The sequence below is a fragment of the Aphidius gifuensis genome, linkage group LG2 (genome assembly GCF_014905175.1).
Source record: "Aphidius gifuensis isolate YNYX2018 linkage group LG2, ASM1490517v1, whole genome shotgun sequence".
Taxonomy (NCBI): domain Eukaryota; kingdom Metazoa; phylum Arthropoda; class Insecta; order Hymenoptera; family Braconidae; genus Aphidius; species Aphidius gifuensis.
Genome location: NC_057789.1, coordinates 5,782,631 through 5,796,905, shown reverse-complemented (window position 1 = coordinate 5,796,905; position 14,275 = coordinate 5,782,631). Strand labels below are relative to the sequence as shown.

At 24.8% G+C, this 14,275-nt stretch overlaps 4 protein-coding genes across 4 annotated transcripts; 3 read left to right on the top strand and 1 right to left on the bottom strand.

Moving 5' to 3' along the window:
- Window positions 1-396: 396 nt before the first annotated feature.
- LOC122848655 (rab GDP dissociation inhibitor beta-like) lies at window positions 397-4,035 on the top strand. Its single transcript, XM_044146881.1, has 4 exons — window positions 397-932; window positions 2,586-2,999; window positions 3,077-3,290; window positions 3,377-4,035. The coding sequence occupies exons 1-4, from the start codon at window positions 772-774 to the stop codon at window positions 3,914-3,916; spliced, it is 1,329 nt and encodes a 442-aa protein (XP_044002816.1). The 5' UTR covers window positions 397-771; the 3' UTR covers window positions 3,917-4,035.
- A 1,579-nt stretch (window positions 4,036-5,614) lies between these two features.
- LOC122848654 (S-phase kinase-associated protein 1) lies at window positions 5,615-6,874 on the top strand. Its single transcript, XM_044146880.1, has 3 exons — window positions 5,615-5,809; window positions 6,236-6,514; window positions 6,609-6,874. Exons 2-3 carry the CDS (start codon window positions 6,236-6,238, stop codon window positions 6,816-6,818), a joined length of 489 nt encoding a protein of 162 aa, XP_044002815.1. The 5' UTR covers window positions 5,615-5,809; the 3' UTR covers window positions 6,819-6,874.
- Window positions 6,875-7,368: 494 nt separating this feature from the next.
- On the top strand, window positions 7,369-10,626 carry LOC122849420 (beta-alanine-activating enzyme-like; the record flags this gene model as incomplete). Its single annotated transcript, XM_044148117.1, has 4 exons — window positions 7,369-7,414; window positions 7,473-7,731; window positions 7,799-10,184; window positions 10,261-10,626. Coding segments are annotated over exons 1-4 (3,021 nt in total), but the record flags the coding sequence as incomplete, so codon positions are not given.
- A 446-nt stretch (window positions 10,627-11,072) lies between these two features.
- On the bottom strand, window positions 11,073-14,143 carry LOC122849419 (protein PFC0760c-like). Its single transcript, XM_044148116.1, has 8 exons — window positions 14,140-14,143; window positions 13,387-14,091; window positions 13,186-13,329; window positions 12,952-13,125; window positions 12,679-12,867; window positions 12,434-12,607; window positions 11,759-12,348; window positions 11,073-11,177 (listed from the first exon to the last, which is right to left on the bottom strand). The coding sequence occupies exons 1-8, from the start codon at window positions 14,141-14,143 to the stop codon at window positions 11,073-11,075; spliced, it is 2,085 nt and encodes a 694-aa protein (XP_044004051.1).
- Window positions 14,144-14,275: the final 132 nt, after the last annotated feature.

Below are 14,275 nucleotides of genomic sequence, written 5' to 3'. Positions count from 1 at the left end.
TTTTTGTTTACATAATTCAATGATGAGGACGCCACCTCTCAGAAATTTTTTATTCAATTAAAAAATTTATTTTTATATTAAAAAAACAATTAATTTGTTTTAATATTTTAAATGTTTATAATAGCAATTAAATGTTTATTCTATTTAAATATTAATAATAATTTTATAAATATTTATTTTTTATTTATTGCTCTATATTTTGAATTTCGGGAAATGTCAAAATGACACGTGACTTGTCTGTGAGCCAATGATGATACAATTTTAATAGCCGCCATCAAAATTGCCGTATTGCAAGTTTTTAATTGGTCATTTTGGATGATTGTCGTATTCAATTGGTTGATACAATATTGTTCCAAAAGAAATCGTGTAACATCGTGCAATTACGGTAATATAAAAAAAAAATAATAAAATGGAATTGACGTTGCTCGATTTGCCTCTTCCGTTGACATCATATTAAAATTGTGGTCGTACAAGTTGGCAGGACCGTGTCACTAATCCAACATATTAACAAAAATATAATCCTAATATCCCGTCCAATTAAAAACCCTCCCTCAAAGTTATTATCATTTCTAACGTCAAATAATTGTGATAAACAAAACAGATAAGAAATTAGCAAAAAAAAAAAGCTAAAATACTTGATTTTTGTGTGAATTTATATATTGTTGGGTGATCAGGTGTGTCAAATACAAAAAAATAGAAAGTAGACACTTGATATTTTTTTGTTGATTTATTTAACGGTTATATTATATTTTAATAATATAAACATTAATCATGGATGAAGAATATGATGCTATTGTACTTGGTACCGGTCTTAAAGAATGCATTCTTTCTGGTATGCTATCAGTTAGTGGAAAAAAAGTACTTCATGTTGATCGCAACAAGTACTATGGAGGCGAATCAGCATCAATTACGCCACTTGAAGATTTTTTTGCGTAAGTATTAATTTATCAAAACAAATTAATACTCAATAATTCAGTCTGACTTTTCATCAGCTACATCATTTTACCATCTGTCTCTTTTTTTTTTTACTCCATTCTTACTTTTTTTTTTTGTTTTACTCCCTTTTTTTTTTGTTGTCATCACCTCTTGTTTTCCCTGTTTACCACGCTGTTGTTTGGAGCTTGATGATGAGGCCAACATAGGTCGAAAAAAAAAACTCAACCAGCTTGAAGTCAATGAGAATATTGGCCTACGGAAATATTGATTTTATTTTCAGGATTAAATATATCATCTTTCCCATCAGCTATTTATTCAAAAAAAATATTTGATGTCATTAAAAAATCATTAACAAGTATCCGTCATCATGAAAAATTAAACTTTATAAAAAACAAATAATTATCACAACATGAAATGGCTGATAAAAATGGGAATAATTAATAAATAATGATAATAATAATTAATTAAAAAAAAAACTAAAACACTTATCATAATGCGTGTTTAGAGTTTCATGTTGAATACCGAAGAGTGGCGTTGCTCGACACAAAAGCAATGATTTATCAAAAAAAAAAAATAAATAAATATTCTTTGTTTATAATTAAAAATTTAAATATTTATAATATGTGTCATATTATTGTTCAACAAAATAACAACTGATCAATAAAATCAATAAAGAGAATGTAGGTTTTTCACAGCTACTGTTTTAGTCCAGATGTTGGGGGAACCGCCCTTGATAATGAGCCACCAAATTGTCCTTGATATATTCAATAAAAAAAAAAAAAAACATAATACCAATTTTTTCTGGGTTAATGGAACCTGTCCGACAAATTAAAGGATGCCATTCTCCATAACTCAAATACGTTGCTGGAATATAAAATCAATAAGTCATGTCTACTTGTCAATTGTCATATGAGAAAGTTGATGAAAAATAATTTTAAAAAATTAAAAAAACTTTATAAACTACTCATATTTCATATAGCTATTTTTTTTTTTTAATTATTATTTTTTATTCTTGTTGTCATGATTTTGAATTTTTATGTTGATAAAATTTAGAAAGCATGTCGACAAAAATTATTAAAATGCATATTAAAAAATTAATTAACATAAAAATTATTAAACATATTTTGTATTTTTATTACAACAAAAAAAAAAAAAAATAAAATAAGGAAAGGAATGAAAAATAAATGATAATTGGACGTAAAGTGTGCTTAATGATTGTTAAATAAATAAAAAAAATCGAGGGGATCTGACAAACTGTAAATTGATCAAGTACCGGATATACTTTTGTTTCTGACCAATGATATTATTTTATCGATTTGATATATAGGCAAATAAAATTATCAAACATTTTGTAATGTGTCAATGAGAATAATAATGATGATTGCTTGAATATAATAAAATTAAATTTATACAAGTGGTGGTAAACTCTTCCAGCAAAATAAGACTAAAATAGAATGACGATTTTTCTTTCCTTTCTACTTATCCAGTTGATATGAAAATAAAATAAATAATTTAAATATGTTCTATTTAATGAATTGAGATTAAATGCAACAAGTAGTCCTTTGATAAATAAACATTGACCTCTTTTTTTTCATCTTGCTTTTGTATATAATTGTTTTTTAATTAAAATTATTAATTAATATTTCCAGGAACTTTAAAGCACCACCACCGGACAAGATGTACGGACGTGGACGTGATTGGAATGTTGATTTAATTCCAAAATTTCTCATGGCCAATGGATCACTTGTTAAACTATTAATCCATACTGGTGTAACACGTTACTTGGAATTCAAGTCAATTGAAGGTTCATATGTTTATAAATCTGGTAAAATATCAAAAGTACCAATTGATCAACAAGAAGCATTGTCAAGTGATTTAATGGGTCTATTTGAAAAAAGACGTTTTCGTAATTTCTTAACATGGGTACAAAATATGCAAGAAGATGATCCAAAAACTTGGGATGGTTTTGATCCATTTGCAAAATCAATGAGTGAACTTTATCAGAAATTTAGTCTTGAGGCTAATACACAAGATTTTACTGGTCATGCTCTTGCTCTTCATAGGTATAAATTCATAAATCATTTATTTTTTTTTTTTAAACATCTTTGTTTTATATTAAATTATTTATTAATTATTTTAGAAATGATGAGTATATAACTCAACCAGCTGTTAATACTGTACGACGTATTAAATTGTACAGTGAGAGTTTAGCTCGTTATGGTAAATCACCATATTTATATCCAATGTATGGACTTGGTGAATTACCACAAGGTTTTGCAAGGCTCAGTGCTATTTATGGTGGTACTTATATGCTTGACAAACCCATTGATGAAATTGTCTTTGAAAATGGAAAGGTAAAAGTTATTTTTAAGTAATAAATTATCTAGTATTTTATTTTTATATAAATATTTTAATATAATTTAATTTGATTTGTCAATAGATAATTGGTGTACGTTCAGGTGAAGAAATAGCTAAATGCAAACAAGTTTTTTGTGATCCAACATATATACCAGATCGTGTTAAAAAAGTTGGACAAGTTATACGTGCAATTTGTATACTTAATCATCCAATTCCAAATACAAATGATGCATTATCAACACAAATAATCATTCCTCAAAAACAAGTTAATCGTAAATCTGATATTTATGTATCACTTGTATCACATACACATCAAGTTGCTGCTAAGGGTTGGTTTATTGCAATGGTATCAACAACTGTTGAAACAAGTAATCCAGAATTAGAAATAAAACCAGGCTTAGATTTATTGGGACCAATTGCACAAAAATTTGTATCTGTTACTGATTTTATGGAACCAACTGATGATGGTATGGATTCACAATTATTCATATCAACAAGTTATGATGCAACATCACATTTTGAAACAACATGTATGGATGTACTCAATTTATTTAAACGTGCAACTGGTGAAGAATTTGATTTTAATAAAGTTAAACAAGAACTTGGTGATGATGAACAGTAAGTATTCATCATAAATTATCATCGTGTTTAATTGCCTATTAAATTAATATCATTGTCAAATTCTTTTTTCATCAAAAAAAAAAACATAAATAAACAACAAGAAATGTATATTTTAATTACCAACATGTCAATGTATTTGATCAAATTCAATGAGGCTCATGATTAAAATTAATTTAAGGCAAAAAATAAAAACACGATGATTATTAATTATTATGATTGTGTGGAGGATTTTGCGAACTTGTCAATGCAAAAGAAAAAAATAAATAAAGGAAAATAAAAATACCAACTAATGGTCAGATTAAAAATTAATAATAAATTTTTAAAATATATAATTATTATAATACCTGGCTAAATAAAAAATACTTGTTTTTTTTTGTCTAGCATTGTCTCCTCCATTTTTAGATTATAGATAAATTAATAAAAAAAAAAATAAATACTTTATAATTAATTATTATTATTAATTATCATTGCATTTATTTGAAAATTACAATTCAATTTTTAGAAAAATTTCGCTAAATTATGAATTCATTATGTTTGTCGGTGGTTTTTGCAATGTGTTGGGTTATTGATTCTATCAAAAGCCTATGGTGTAATAATTTAATAAATATGTGTAATATTTCATTTACATTTTTTGTTTTTCAAATTTTTCAATAGTTTAATTTTTAAAAATAATAAAACAATAGAAATAAAATAATAGTTATAATTGCGCAGGCAGTGAAGCATAAGTTTTCCAATTTTTGTTGCTGTTATTATTAATTTCATCACACAAACAAGGCAAACAACAATAAAAATTGATTATTGATATTAAATTTTATATAACAATAAATTCGTTTTTGATTTAATTACAAAATTTAATTTTTTTTTCTCTAATTTTCAACGAGATATTAAAATTAAAAAACTATTTGCTTATTGCGTGATATAAAATATCATGTACATCACTTATTCTAATCAATTAAAACAACAAAAAAAAAAATGAAATAAAAATGTTGTTAAAAATATAAAATGGTGTTTTATATCGTACAAAAAAAAAAAAAAAACAATCACATTTGTTAATTAACAAATAAAAAAAAAAAAAAATGGGATAATTAAAAAGAAAATCAAATTCAGAAAATAATTATAGAAAAAAATTATTTAAAACAAACCTGCAAATGTCAATGCACTGTGTAAAACGAAAATACAAAATATCAATTATAAAAAATGAATAATAAAATATTATACCAGCTATTATTTATTTATGTATTATTTATTTAATTTAATTAATAAAATATTGTCATTATTTAATTTTAAATCATCAACAACCATTTCAAAAATTTCGCGGTTCTTTAAAAGAAACATGGCGTTAAGAAGTTAAAGGAATTTGGAATTGGACTGACCAATGTGGTGGAATGGTGGAAACAATCATTAATACAAATCTTGGGGATATTTTGATATATAAAAAAATTTAATAAATATTACTAGTTTTTAGTTTTTTTGGTTGTATAAAAATTACATGCTAATTTAATAATTATTATTAATAAATAATTTAAACAATTGTTATTATTTAAATAAACAATGCGTAACATTTTTCTATAAAACCAAATAATTAGTTATTGGTAATTTTTTCTGGTTTTATTACTGGCCATGTGACTCTACTTCGTCTATTTACGGAAACTTTCGGCTCCTCATGAAAATCCATAAATAGCCACACTGACCCACACACGCCACACACCGACGTCAACCACACCGAACAGTGCACATTCTCTGTCAGCTCTCGAAGCAGTACGCAGCAGTAAGGACAATCATCAAACAAAAGAAAAAAAAATAAAAACCACGTTGTCGCCATTTTATTGTCGCAGCATTTATTGACTGAATTGTTCATATTACTTACTTCTAATATTCATCAACAAAAATCAAGGTATGTACATTAAACCATATAATTTAAATTTTTATTAATTTATAAATTAATAAATTACTATTAAAATTAATAAATAATAAAAAAACAAAATGTCGGAAAAACGTTTTCAATTGACGATGTTGTTCCCATGTTAATTTTGTGCATTCGTTTTTTTTTTGTTTTTCTTTTTTTACTACGACTTTGATGATTAAGTGGAGAATAATATAATTTATTAATCATTAAACTGTTAATTTATTTATCCAAAAATTAATTAACACATTGACGATTTATTAAAATTTAATACCTCCATTGTGTCTTGAAAATAATAACGGTCAGAAAATAAATAGTTGGTTATTTTTTTCATCAGAATGTTCGCGACTTGATAACCTCTAAATTTAAAATAAATATATTTAATTTATTAATGTTGAAATTCACGTGTTTTAATAGATGCCAAATATCAAGCTTCAAAGTTCCGATGGTGAAGTATTTGATGTCGATGTTGAGATTGCAAAATGTTCTGTAACAATCAAGACCATGTTGGAGGATTTGGGTATGGATGATGATGAAGAGGAAGTTGTTCCATTACCAAATGTTAATTCAGCTATTTTGAAAAAAGTCATTCAATGGGCAACTTATCACAAGGATGATCCACCACCAGCAGAAGATGATGAAAATAAAGAAAAAAGAACTGATGATATCAGTTCATGGGATGCTGATTTTTTAAAAGTAAGCAACACACCAAATAAATTTATTTATCATTATTATTATTTCCACGTGTTTAACATATTTTTATAACCTTTTGTATTATTTTTCTGTTCAGGTTGATCAGGGTACACTTTTTGAACTCATTTTATCAGCTAATTATTTGGACATCAAAGGTCTATTGGATGTAACATGCAAAACAGTTGCAAACATGATCAAGGGTAAAACACCAGAAGAAATACGTAAAACATTTAATATTAAAAATGATTTCACTGCTGCTGAAGAAGAACAAGTACGCAAAGAAAATGAATGGTGTGAAGAAAAGTAAATTAACATTTAGAATAATAATAAAAAAAAAAATAAAATAACTTTAACGTAAATATTGAAAAAACGCTTTGTATGATATTTTCGATGAATATTTCAAATTAATAGCAACTTTTTTGGATAACCATAAACACAATATTTATTTCATTATTCATGAAAATTATCAGATTGTTGTATTTATAAATTCAGGAAAAATCAAAACATCATCCAAAAATTATTGTCAATTTGTTATTACTTTGAACATGTAAGCGTTGAAATTTAACTCTTTTTCTTCTTTTTTTTTTCTACATTATATAATTTGATTTAAAAATAAAATTAAAAAACAAAAAAAATTCAAATAAAATTACTTATTATTTCTGTAGTTTTTAAGACTTGTAGCTATTATTAATATATGTTTTGAAAATATATATATAATCTTTGTCTAATATTTATAAATTTTTCATTATTATTTTTTTTCTGATAATTCATTGATTAAATAAAAATGTTTGTGCTCATAAATTTTCTCTTTGTCATTTTTTTTTTGTTAATATTTAACACCTAACCTCAACAATTATATTTATTATGATTAAAAAAAATTATTTGGAGAGATTATGGAAAAAGGTAATGTTATTATCTTGATAATTATTATAAATAATAATTTAATCATTAAATATTTTAGACTTGCCACGTGCTAAGAAGCCTAGACTTGATGAAAAATCCAAGGACTTGTTGTTGACAAGCATTTGTAATTGGGAAAATCATGACCATGTGGCCATTGAATATCATCATGCTGATAAACAAATGACTTTAATAAATTACCAAAAACTTTATGAAGCTAAAAATTATATTAAAGAATTTTTAATTAATTATAATCCTGGGGAATTTATTGGAATTAATTATGAGGTTCCAATTTTTTGTGTTCCTGCTTTGATGCTTGGGTAATTATTTCATTTTATCAAACAAAAAAAATTGGCAATAATTAAATGGCATATTGAATATTTTTAGAATTAATTCAGCTGGACATTCATTTGTTTGTCATGATGAAACAATTGTCAAACCGTTTGATAACTTGCTGAAAATTAATTATTTATTTTCTAAAAAAATACCTGAAAATAGAGAATTTATTAAAGACATTATTGTTCACAATGAACACGTGGTTTTGTCTAGAATTAAATCATACAGCAAAGATATTCAACAACCCACACAAACGACAAATGAAAAAATACAATTTGCATATGCTGTGGCAACATCAGGATCAACTGGAGACCCAGTGATTGTCAGGGTAACTCATGCTTCCATTGTTACCAATATTCATGATATGAAAACCATTTTAAATGTCACAAAAATAGATAAAATATTACAGCTAACTCCTCTCACTTTTGACCCAAGTATTATTGAAATATTTATTGCTCTATCAACTGGTGCAACCCTCGTGACAATATCAAATAATTTAAAAAATAATAGTCTTCAATTATTATCAATTATTGAAAATAATAAAGTGACTATTATTCAAAGTACACCATCACTTTTTTTGCATCGTTGGCCTTTGGAAAAATTAAAAAACACATTACTCAGTGAAAAAAGTAATTTAAAAATTATTTTACTTGGTGGTGAACCATTTCCAAATCCAAAAATATTATTTAAATTTAAACATATTAATAATTTAACAAAAATTTATAATATTTATGGAATAACTGAGGTTTCATGTTGGGCAAGTATCAATGAAATTAATCATGATTCAAATCCAGAATATTTAGGAAAAATTTTAAGTGAAACTATGTTTCAAGTTAGAAATAAAAATAATCAAATTGTTGATGATGGAGAGGGTGTTCTTTTTATTGGAAGTAATACAAGAATTTGTCTAATTAATAATGAAAGTATTGATGATATTAAAGGTGTTGTATTTAGAGATACTGGTGACATAGTTAAAATTGATAAATTAAATAATATTTATTACAAAGGAAGAAAAAATCGTTGTATAAAAAGATTTGGTAATAGAGTTAATTTAAATGTTCTTGATCGTCATATAGCTCAGTTGGATTTTATTGAAAATTGTTGTTCAATATTTTTTGATAATAATCATACATTAAATTTATTCATCAGTCATAAAAAATCATTAGTTGAAAATAATTTTAAATCAATAATATTGAATCATTTAAAAGCACTACCATCATATTATCATCCTGATAATATTGATTTTGTAGAAAATTTTAAACTCACAAGACATGGTAAAATTTGTATAAATTCATTGATAAATAAAAAATGTTTATCTTCAAATGATAAATTAGCTATATCCAAAGATGAAATAAAAACAAATGTAGATAAGTTTAAATCAATATGGAATAATTTATTAGGTATTGGGGAATCATCCTTGAGATTTCTAGATGTGGGTGGGACATCAATAATCGCCCTTCAAATATCAACTGAATTATCACAAAGTACTGACAATGAATATCCAGAATTAATTGGTAAAATGCTGAATAATGAAACGTTTGAACAATGTAGTGATTACATTAGTCAAAAAAATATAATTGTAAATAAAAATATAAATAATATTGATGATAAGATTTCTAATTCATCAAAAAATCATTTAGCCATTGAATCGATAGTTGATGAATCATTTATTGAAAGTTTTAATAGTCATGAAAATACTAATTGTCTGTGGCAAAAGTGTAAAGGAAAAACAATTTATCATCAACAATTAAAACATGATAAAAATGATATTGTTGATTTAAATAAATTAAACAATATTGCACTTGAAAAACAATTTAATTTGTTAAAATGTGTTGATGCATCACCAACAATTTTTCAATACTCTAATGGCAATTTATTTGCAACAGTTGGATCTCATTCGGGTCTTGTTATCACTGTCAATTTGATAAATTATTCTGATGAACCCTGGAAGATAAAATTTCCTGATAGAATTGAAGCATCTGTTCTTGTTTATGATAATTTCACTGGAATTGTTGGTTCTTATGACGGATTTATTTATTGTTTTAATTTAAAAACTGGACAAATTTATTGGAAATTTTTAACAAATGATGCTGTTAAATGTACTGCTGTATTTTGTAATTTAAGAAATAATATTTTTTTTGGTTCTTATGATCATCATGCTTACTGCATTTCTTTAAAGAGTGGAAAAAAAGTCTGGAAAACAAAACCTGGTAATGGAAGTATATCAGCAACTCCCATAATTTATAAAAATTCAGTTTTATTTGGAATATTAGATGGTTCATGTGTATCACTTGATAAAAATACAGGAAATATAATTTGGAAGTATAAATTTGAATATCCAATATTTTCATCACCAGCAATAGTTTATGAAAATTTAACAATATTCAGTGATGTTACTGGAACCATAAATTGTTTTAATATTGATAAAGGATCAAAAGTAAGAATATATTTTCAAACAAAAATTATTATATTAAAATATAATGTATTAATATTGTTGATAAATTTTTCCACAGATTTGGTCAATGAAAATTGATGGAAATATATTTTCCAATCTTGTTACGCAGTTTGATTCAACAACAAACACCGAAAGTATTATTATTTCAAGTAAAAATAAATATATTTATAAATATAAAATTAATGATAAAACAAATAATCCAATACTTGATTTTAAAATTAATTGTGATTCATCAATTATTTCTACACCTTGGGTTGATGATAATTTTATAACAACAGTATCAATTAATGGTGATGTGAAAATATTAAATTTTAAAAATGGTCAAGTATTAAAAACATATTCAATCAATGCTGATGTTTACTCATCACCTGTATTTTATAAAAATAATATTGTCATTGGTTCTCGTGATAATAATTTATGGCTTTTATCTGTATAAAAAAAATAAATAAATAAAAAGATGATAAAGAAATATAGAGATATTATTTTTTAAAACTTGTAAATCTATGTGTCCATGAAAATAGAATTAATCTGACATTTCGAAATCGTAAAATATTATCTGGACGCCACAATTTTAATACTGCTATCATCAATGTGAATAAAATTCGAATGTCGCGACACATTGTCGATTAAGAAGCTTGAATCGTTAAATTAATATTCAATTGTTACGCTTGAGAGATAAACGAAATGCTTTGACATTATTAAAAAAAATAAAGATAAAAGAGAAAAACAAGTTGTGGCTTTATCAATGGCAATTTCAATTAAAACGGTATGATTTTTTATTTTTTATTATTTGCAATTCTTAGTACTTCCTATAATAATATAACCACATAGATATCAAGCCATTCAGGAAGTAATATTCCCAGAGGGTTTTTAAAAATATTTTTTATTTTTTTTCAGTAATATACAGACGCCAATCAACCCACGTATATTCTCATCTTTATCTTTCTGAACTATTTCATTTTCTAAGTGATCAATCTAAACACAGATAAAAATTTTATCTGTTATATTTCAATTTGATTTAAATAGTCTCAAGGACGTGCAACTTTTTTTTTCGAATATATTTGACACAGTATTTCTCTGTAAATTATATTTTTTCTTCTCTTCTTGAATAATTATCTCGTTATATATTTTTTAAAAATATAAATAATAATATAAACCCAATTAAACAAACATAAAATACTTTTAAAAATTATTTCGAATTAAATGAATCGAAATTAAACACTGTAAATTTTTTTTTTTAATACTATTTTATTAATTGATCAATTTATTAATTTATTAATTTAATTACTGTATTAATATATTATAATAATATAAACAATAATATACATATCAAGTTAATCAATAACTTTTTTTTCTGTTATTATTTACAAATAACAAGCGAAATATTTTATTTTTTTTGTTAGCTTTAAAATTAATTAAATTAAATTGATTGAAGTTTATTTAAGTTGATTTGAGTTAATAGAAAAAAAGAAAAAAATAAATACAAAGTATAAATTGATTGACAATCTTTATATTATTTTTTCTTTTTTAATATTTCTGAGATTATAGTTATGAACTTTTGATAATTTTTTAGATCGTTCTTGTCTTAAACTTCTGTAAAAATTGTCTTGTTTTTCTTTTTTAATTTTTTTATTATAATGATTTTGAGAATAATAATCATCATCATCATCATATTGATCAGTAAAATTATCACTGTAATAAAGATAAATGTCATCTTCTTTTTTATTAATCGCACATGGTGAATAATCTGGTTCATTTGAATAATTTTTATTTGAATGAGTGTCATTTGAATGATATGATGATTCAGAATTTTTCGTTTTAACTTGTGAATTATAATTGACTTTCAAATCTGATTTATCCCCGGTGATATTATAATATTTTTTAAATTTATTAGTCCAAGCAATATTTGGATTAAATGGTTTATTATTTTTTTTCATTTTTTCTTTAACTTCACGAGCCCAATGTCGTATTAATTCATCCCCAAGTTTTTTATTATTGAATTTATGTTCAAGACACTTAACATATACCAAGTCCCCAATTATCAAATCATCAGAATTAATTTTACCTGGTGTGGTAAATTGTTGTTCATAATCTTCTTTAATTTTTTCTTTTTTTCCAATCCATTCATGGGCTCTCTCAACATCACCTATTCATAAATATAATTACAATGATTAGCATTGATAATTGTCATCAAGTTTATATAAGATTATATTTATTTTCATTTCAATTACCTGATTTGATTTGAACAGAACAACGTGCTCCTAATTTGATCCATGGATCGTCATTCTTTTGGTCAACTTTTAGCTTCTTCAAATTATTAGATTTAATTTCAAATGATATATCTGTTTCTTTTTGATAATCATTTTTAATTGTTTCTTTAGTACATTCAAAAGGATCAGCATCATCTATATATTGAGTAAATATGATGATAATTATCATTCAATTTATAACATAAGATTATTATTATTTAAATTACCTGGTTCAAGTTGAAGAGAGCAACGTCTTTTAGAATTGATCCATGCTGCACCTTCATCATTCTCGCTCACTGTAAGTTTCATTATGCCATCAGAATTAATTTTAAATGTGTCTGATTCTTGTTGCCAATCATCTTCTGATGCATCAGTTTTATTTTCTTCAATCCATTCAAGGGCTCTTTCAACATCATCTATTTACATAAACATGATGATGATTATCATTGTATATTGTTATTAAATGTATATATACAACATAATATTTTAATTTCAATTACCTGAGTTGAGTTGAACCCAACAACGTGACCTCAATTTAATCCATGGATCTTCATTGTTCTCATCGTCAGCTTTTGAGTTTATCAAATGATTAGATTTAATTTCAAATGACTCTTGTTGATAATCATTCTCAATTGTTTCACTTTCTTCAATCCATTCAAGAGGATCAACATCATCTGTATATTGAATAAAAGATTAAGATTTTTTTTAAATAAAATTATTTTAATTTAAATTACCTGGTTCAAGTTGAAGAGAGCAACGTCCCTTTGCTCCCATCCATGGATCTTTATCATTCTGGTCAACTTTTAATTTTTGATCATCATCTTCTTCTGTATCAGTTTTATTTTCTTCAATCCAATCAAGAGCTCTTTCAACATCATCTGGATAAAAAATTCATGTAAAACATGTAAATAATTCAAGATTTTTATAACAATTACCTGATTCAATTTTAACAAAACAATTTCCATTCAATTTTGTCCATGAATCTTCATTATTTTCAGTGGAATCGTTTAGAGAACGAGGTCTTGGAGAAAATTCTTCAATGTCATATTTTTCATTATAAGATCTTGAATTATGATGAACAATTATTTCTTCAGCATCTCTTGTAAGCTTGGTAAAAAAATTGTCCGGCAATTTATTATCTTTATTGTATTGTGTGTTATCAAAATTTTCTAGGTCACTGGGTACAACTGAATTAACAACAACAGTTTCAGATTCTTTTTTTTTCAACTGTAAATATTCAAGTGCTCGTTCTTCATCATAACTTGAATTTGAACCATCACAATTATTATTATTATTTTCATTGTTGTTATAAAAACTAACAAAAGCATTGTTGTTTTCAGTGTTAGTATTTTTATCTTGATTATTTTTAGCCTCAATAGTTAAATATTCACCAGTTTTAAATAAATTTTCCATCATTGATTCAACATCACAATTTTGATTGACTTCTTGATTTTCCAATAACCAATCATTGTCATTATCTTCCGACATTTTATTCATGATTTTAATTAAAAAATCATAAATTGTTTTGCCATACGTGAATGCACGCCATGATATTGTTTCATTTTCTAAATTTATATCACCATCATAATAATTATTTGATTTTAAACAATCAAGACTATAATTAACAGCATCTTTAAATTCTTTTTTTTTTAAATTATTTATTTGTAAATTATAATTCAATATGTTACTCATGTTGTCATATATTATTAGTTTATTTTTATTTAATAATCATCACTTGTTGAACAACTGAAAAATTTTAATATGTAACTGATTTTTTTTTTTCTTTTGTGTGGTGAGGTGAGAAGTTAGAGCGACAACTTCCCT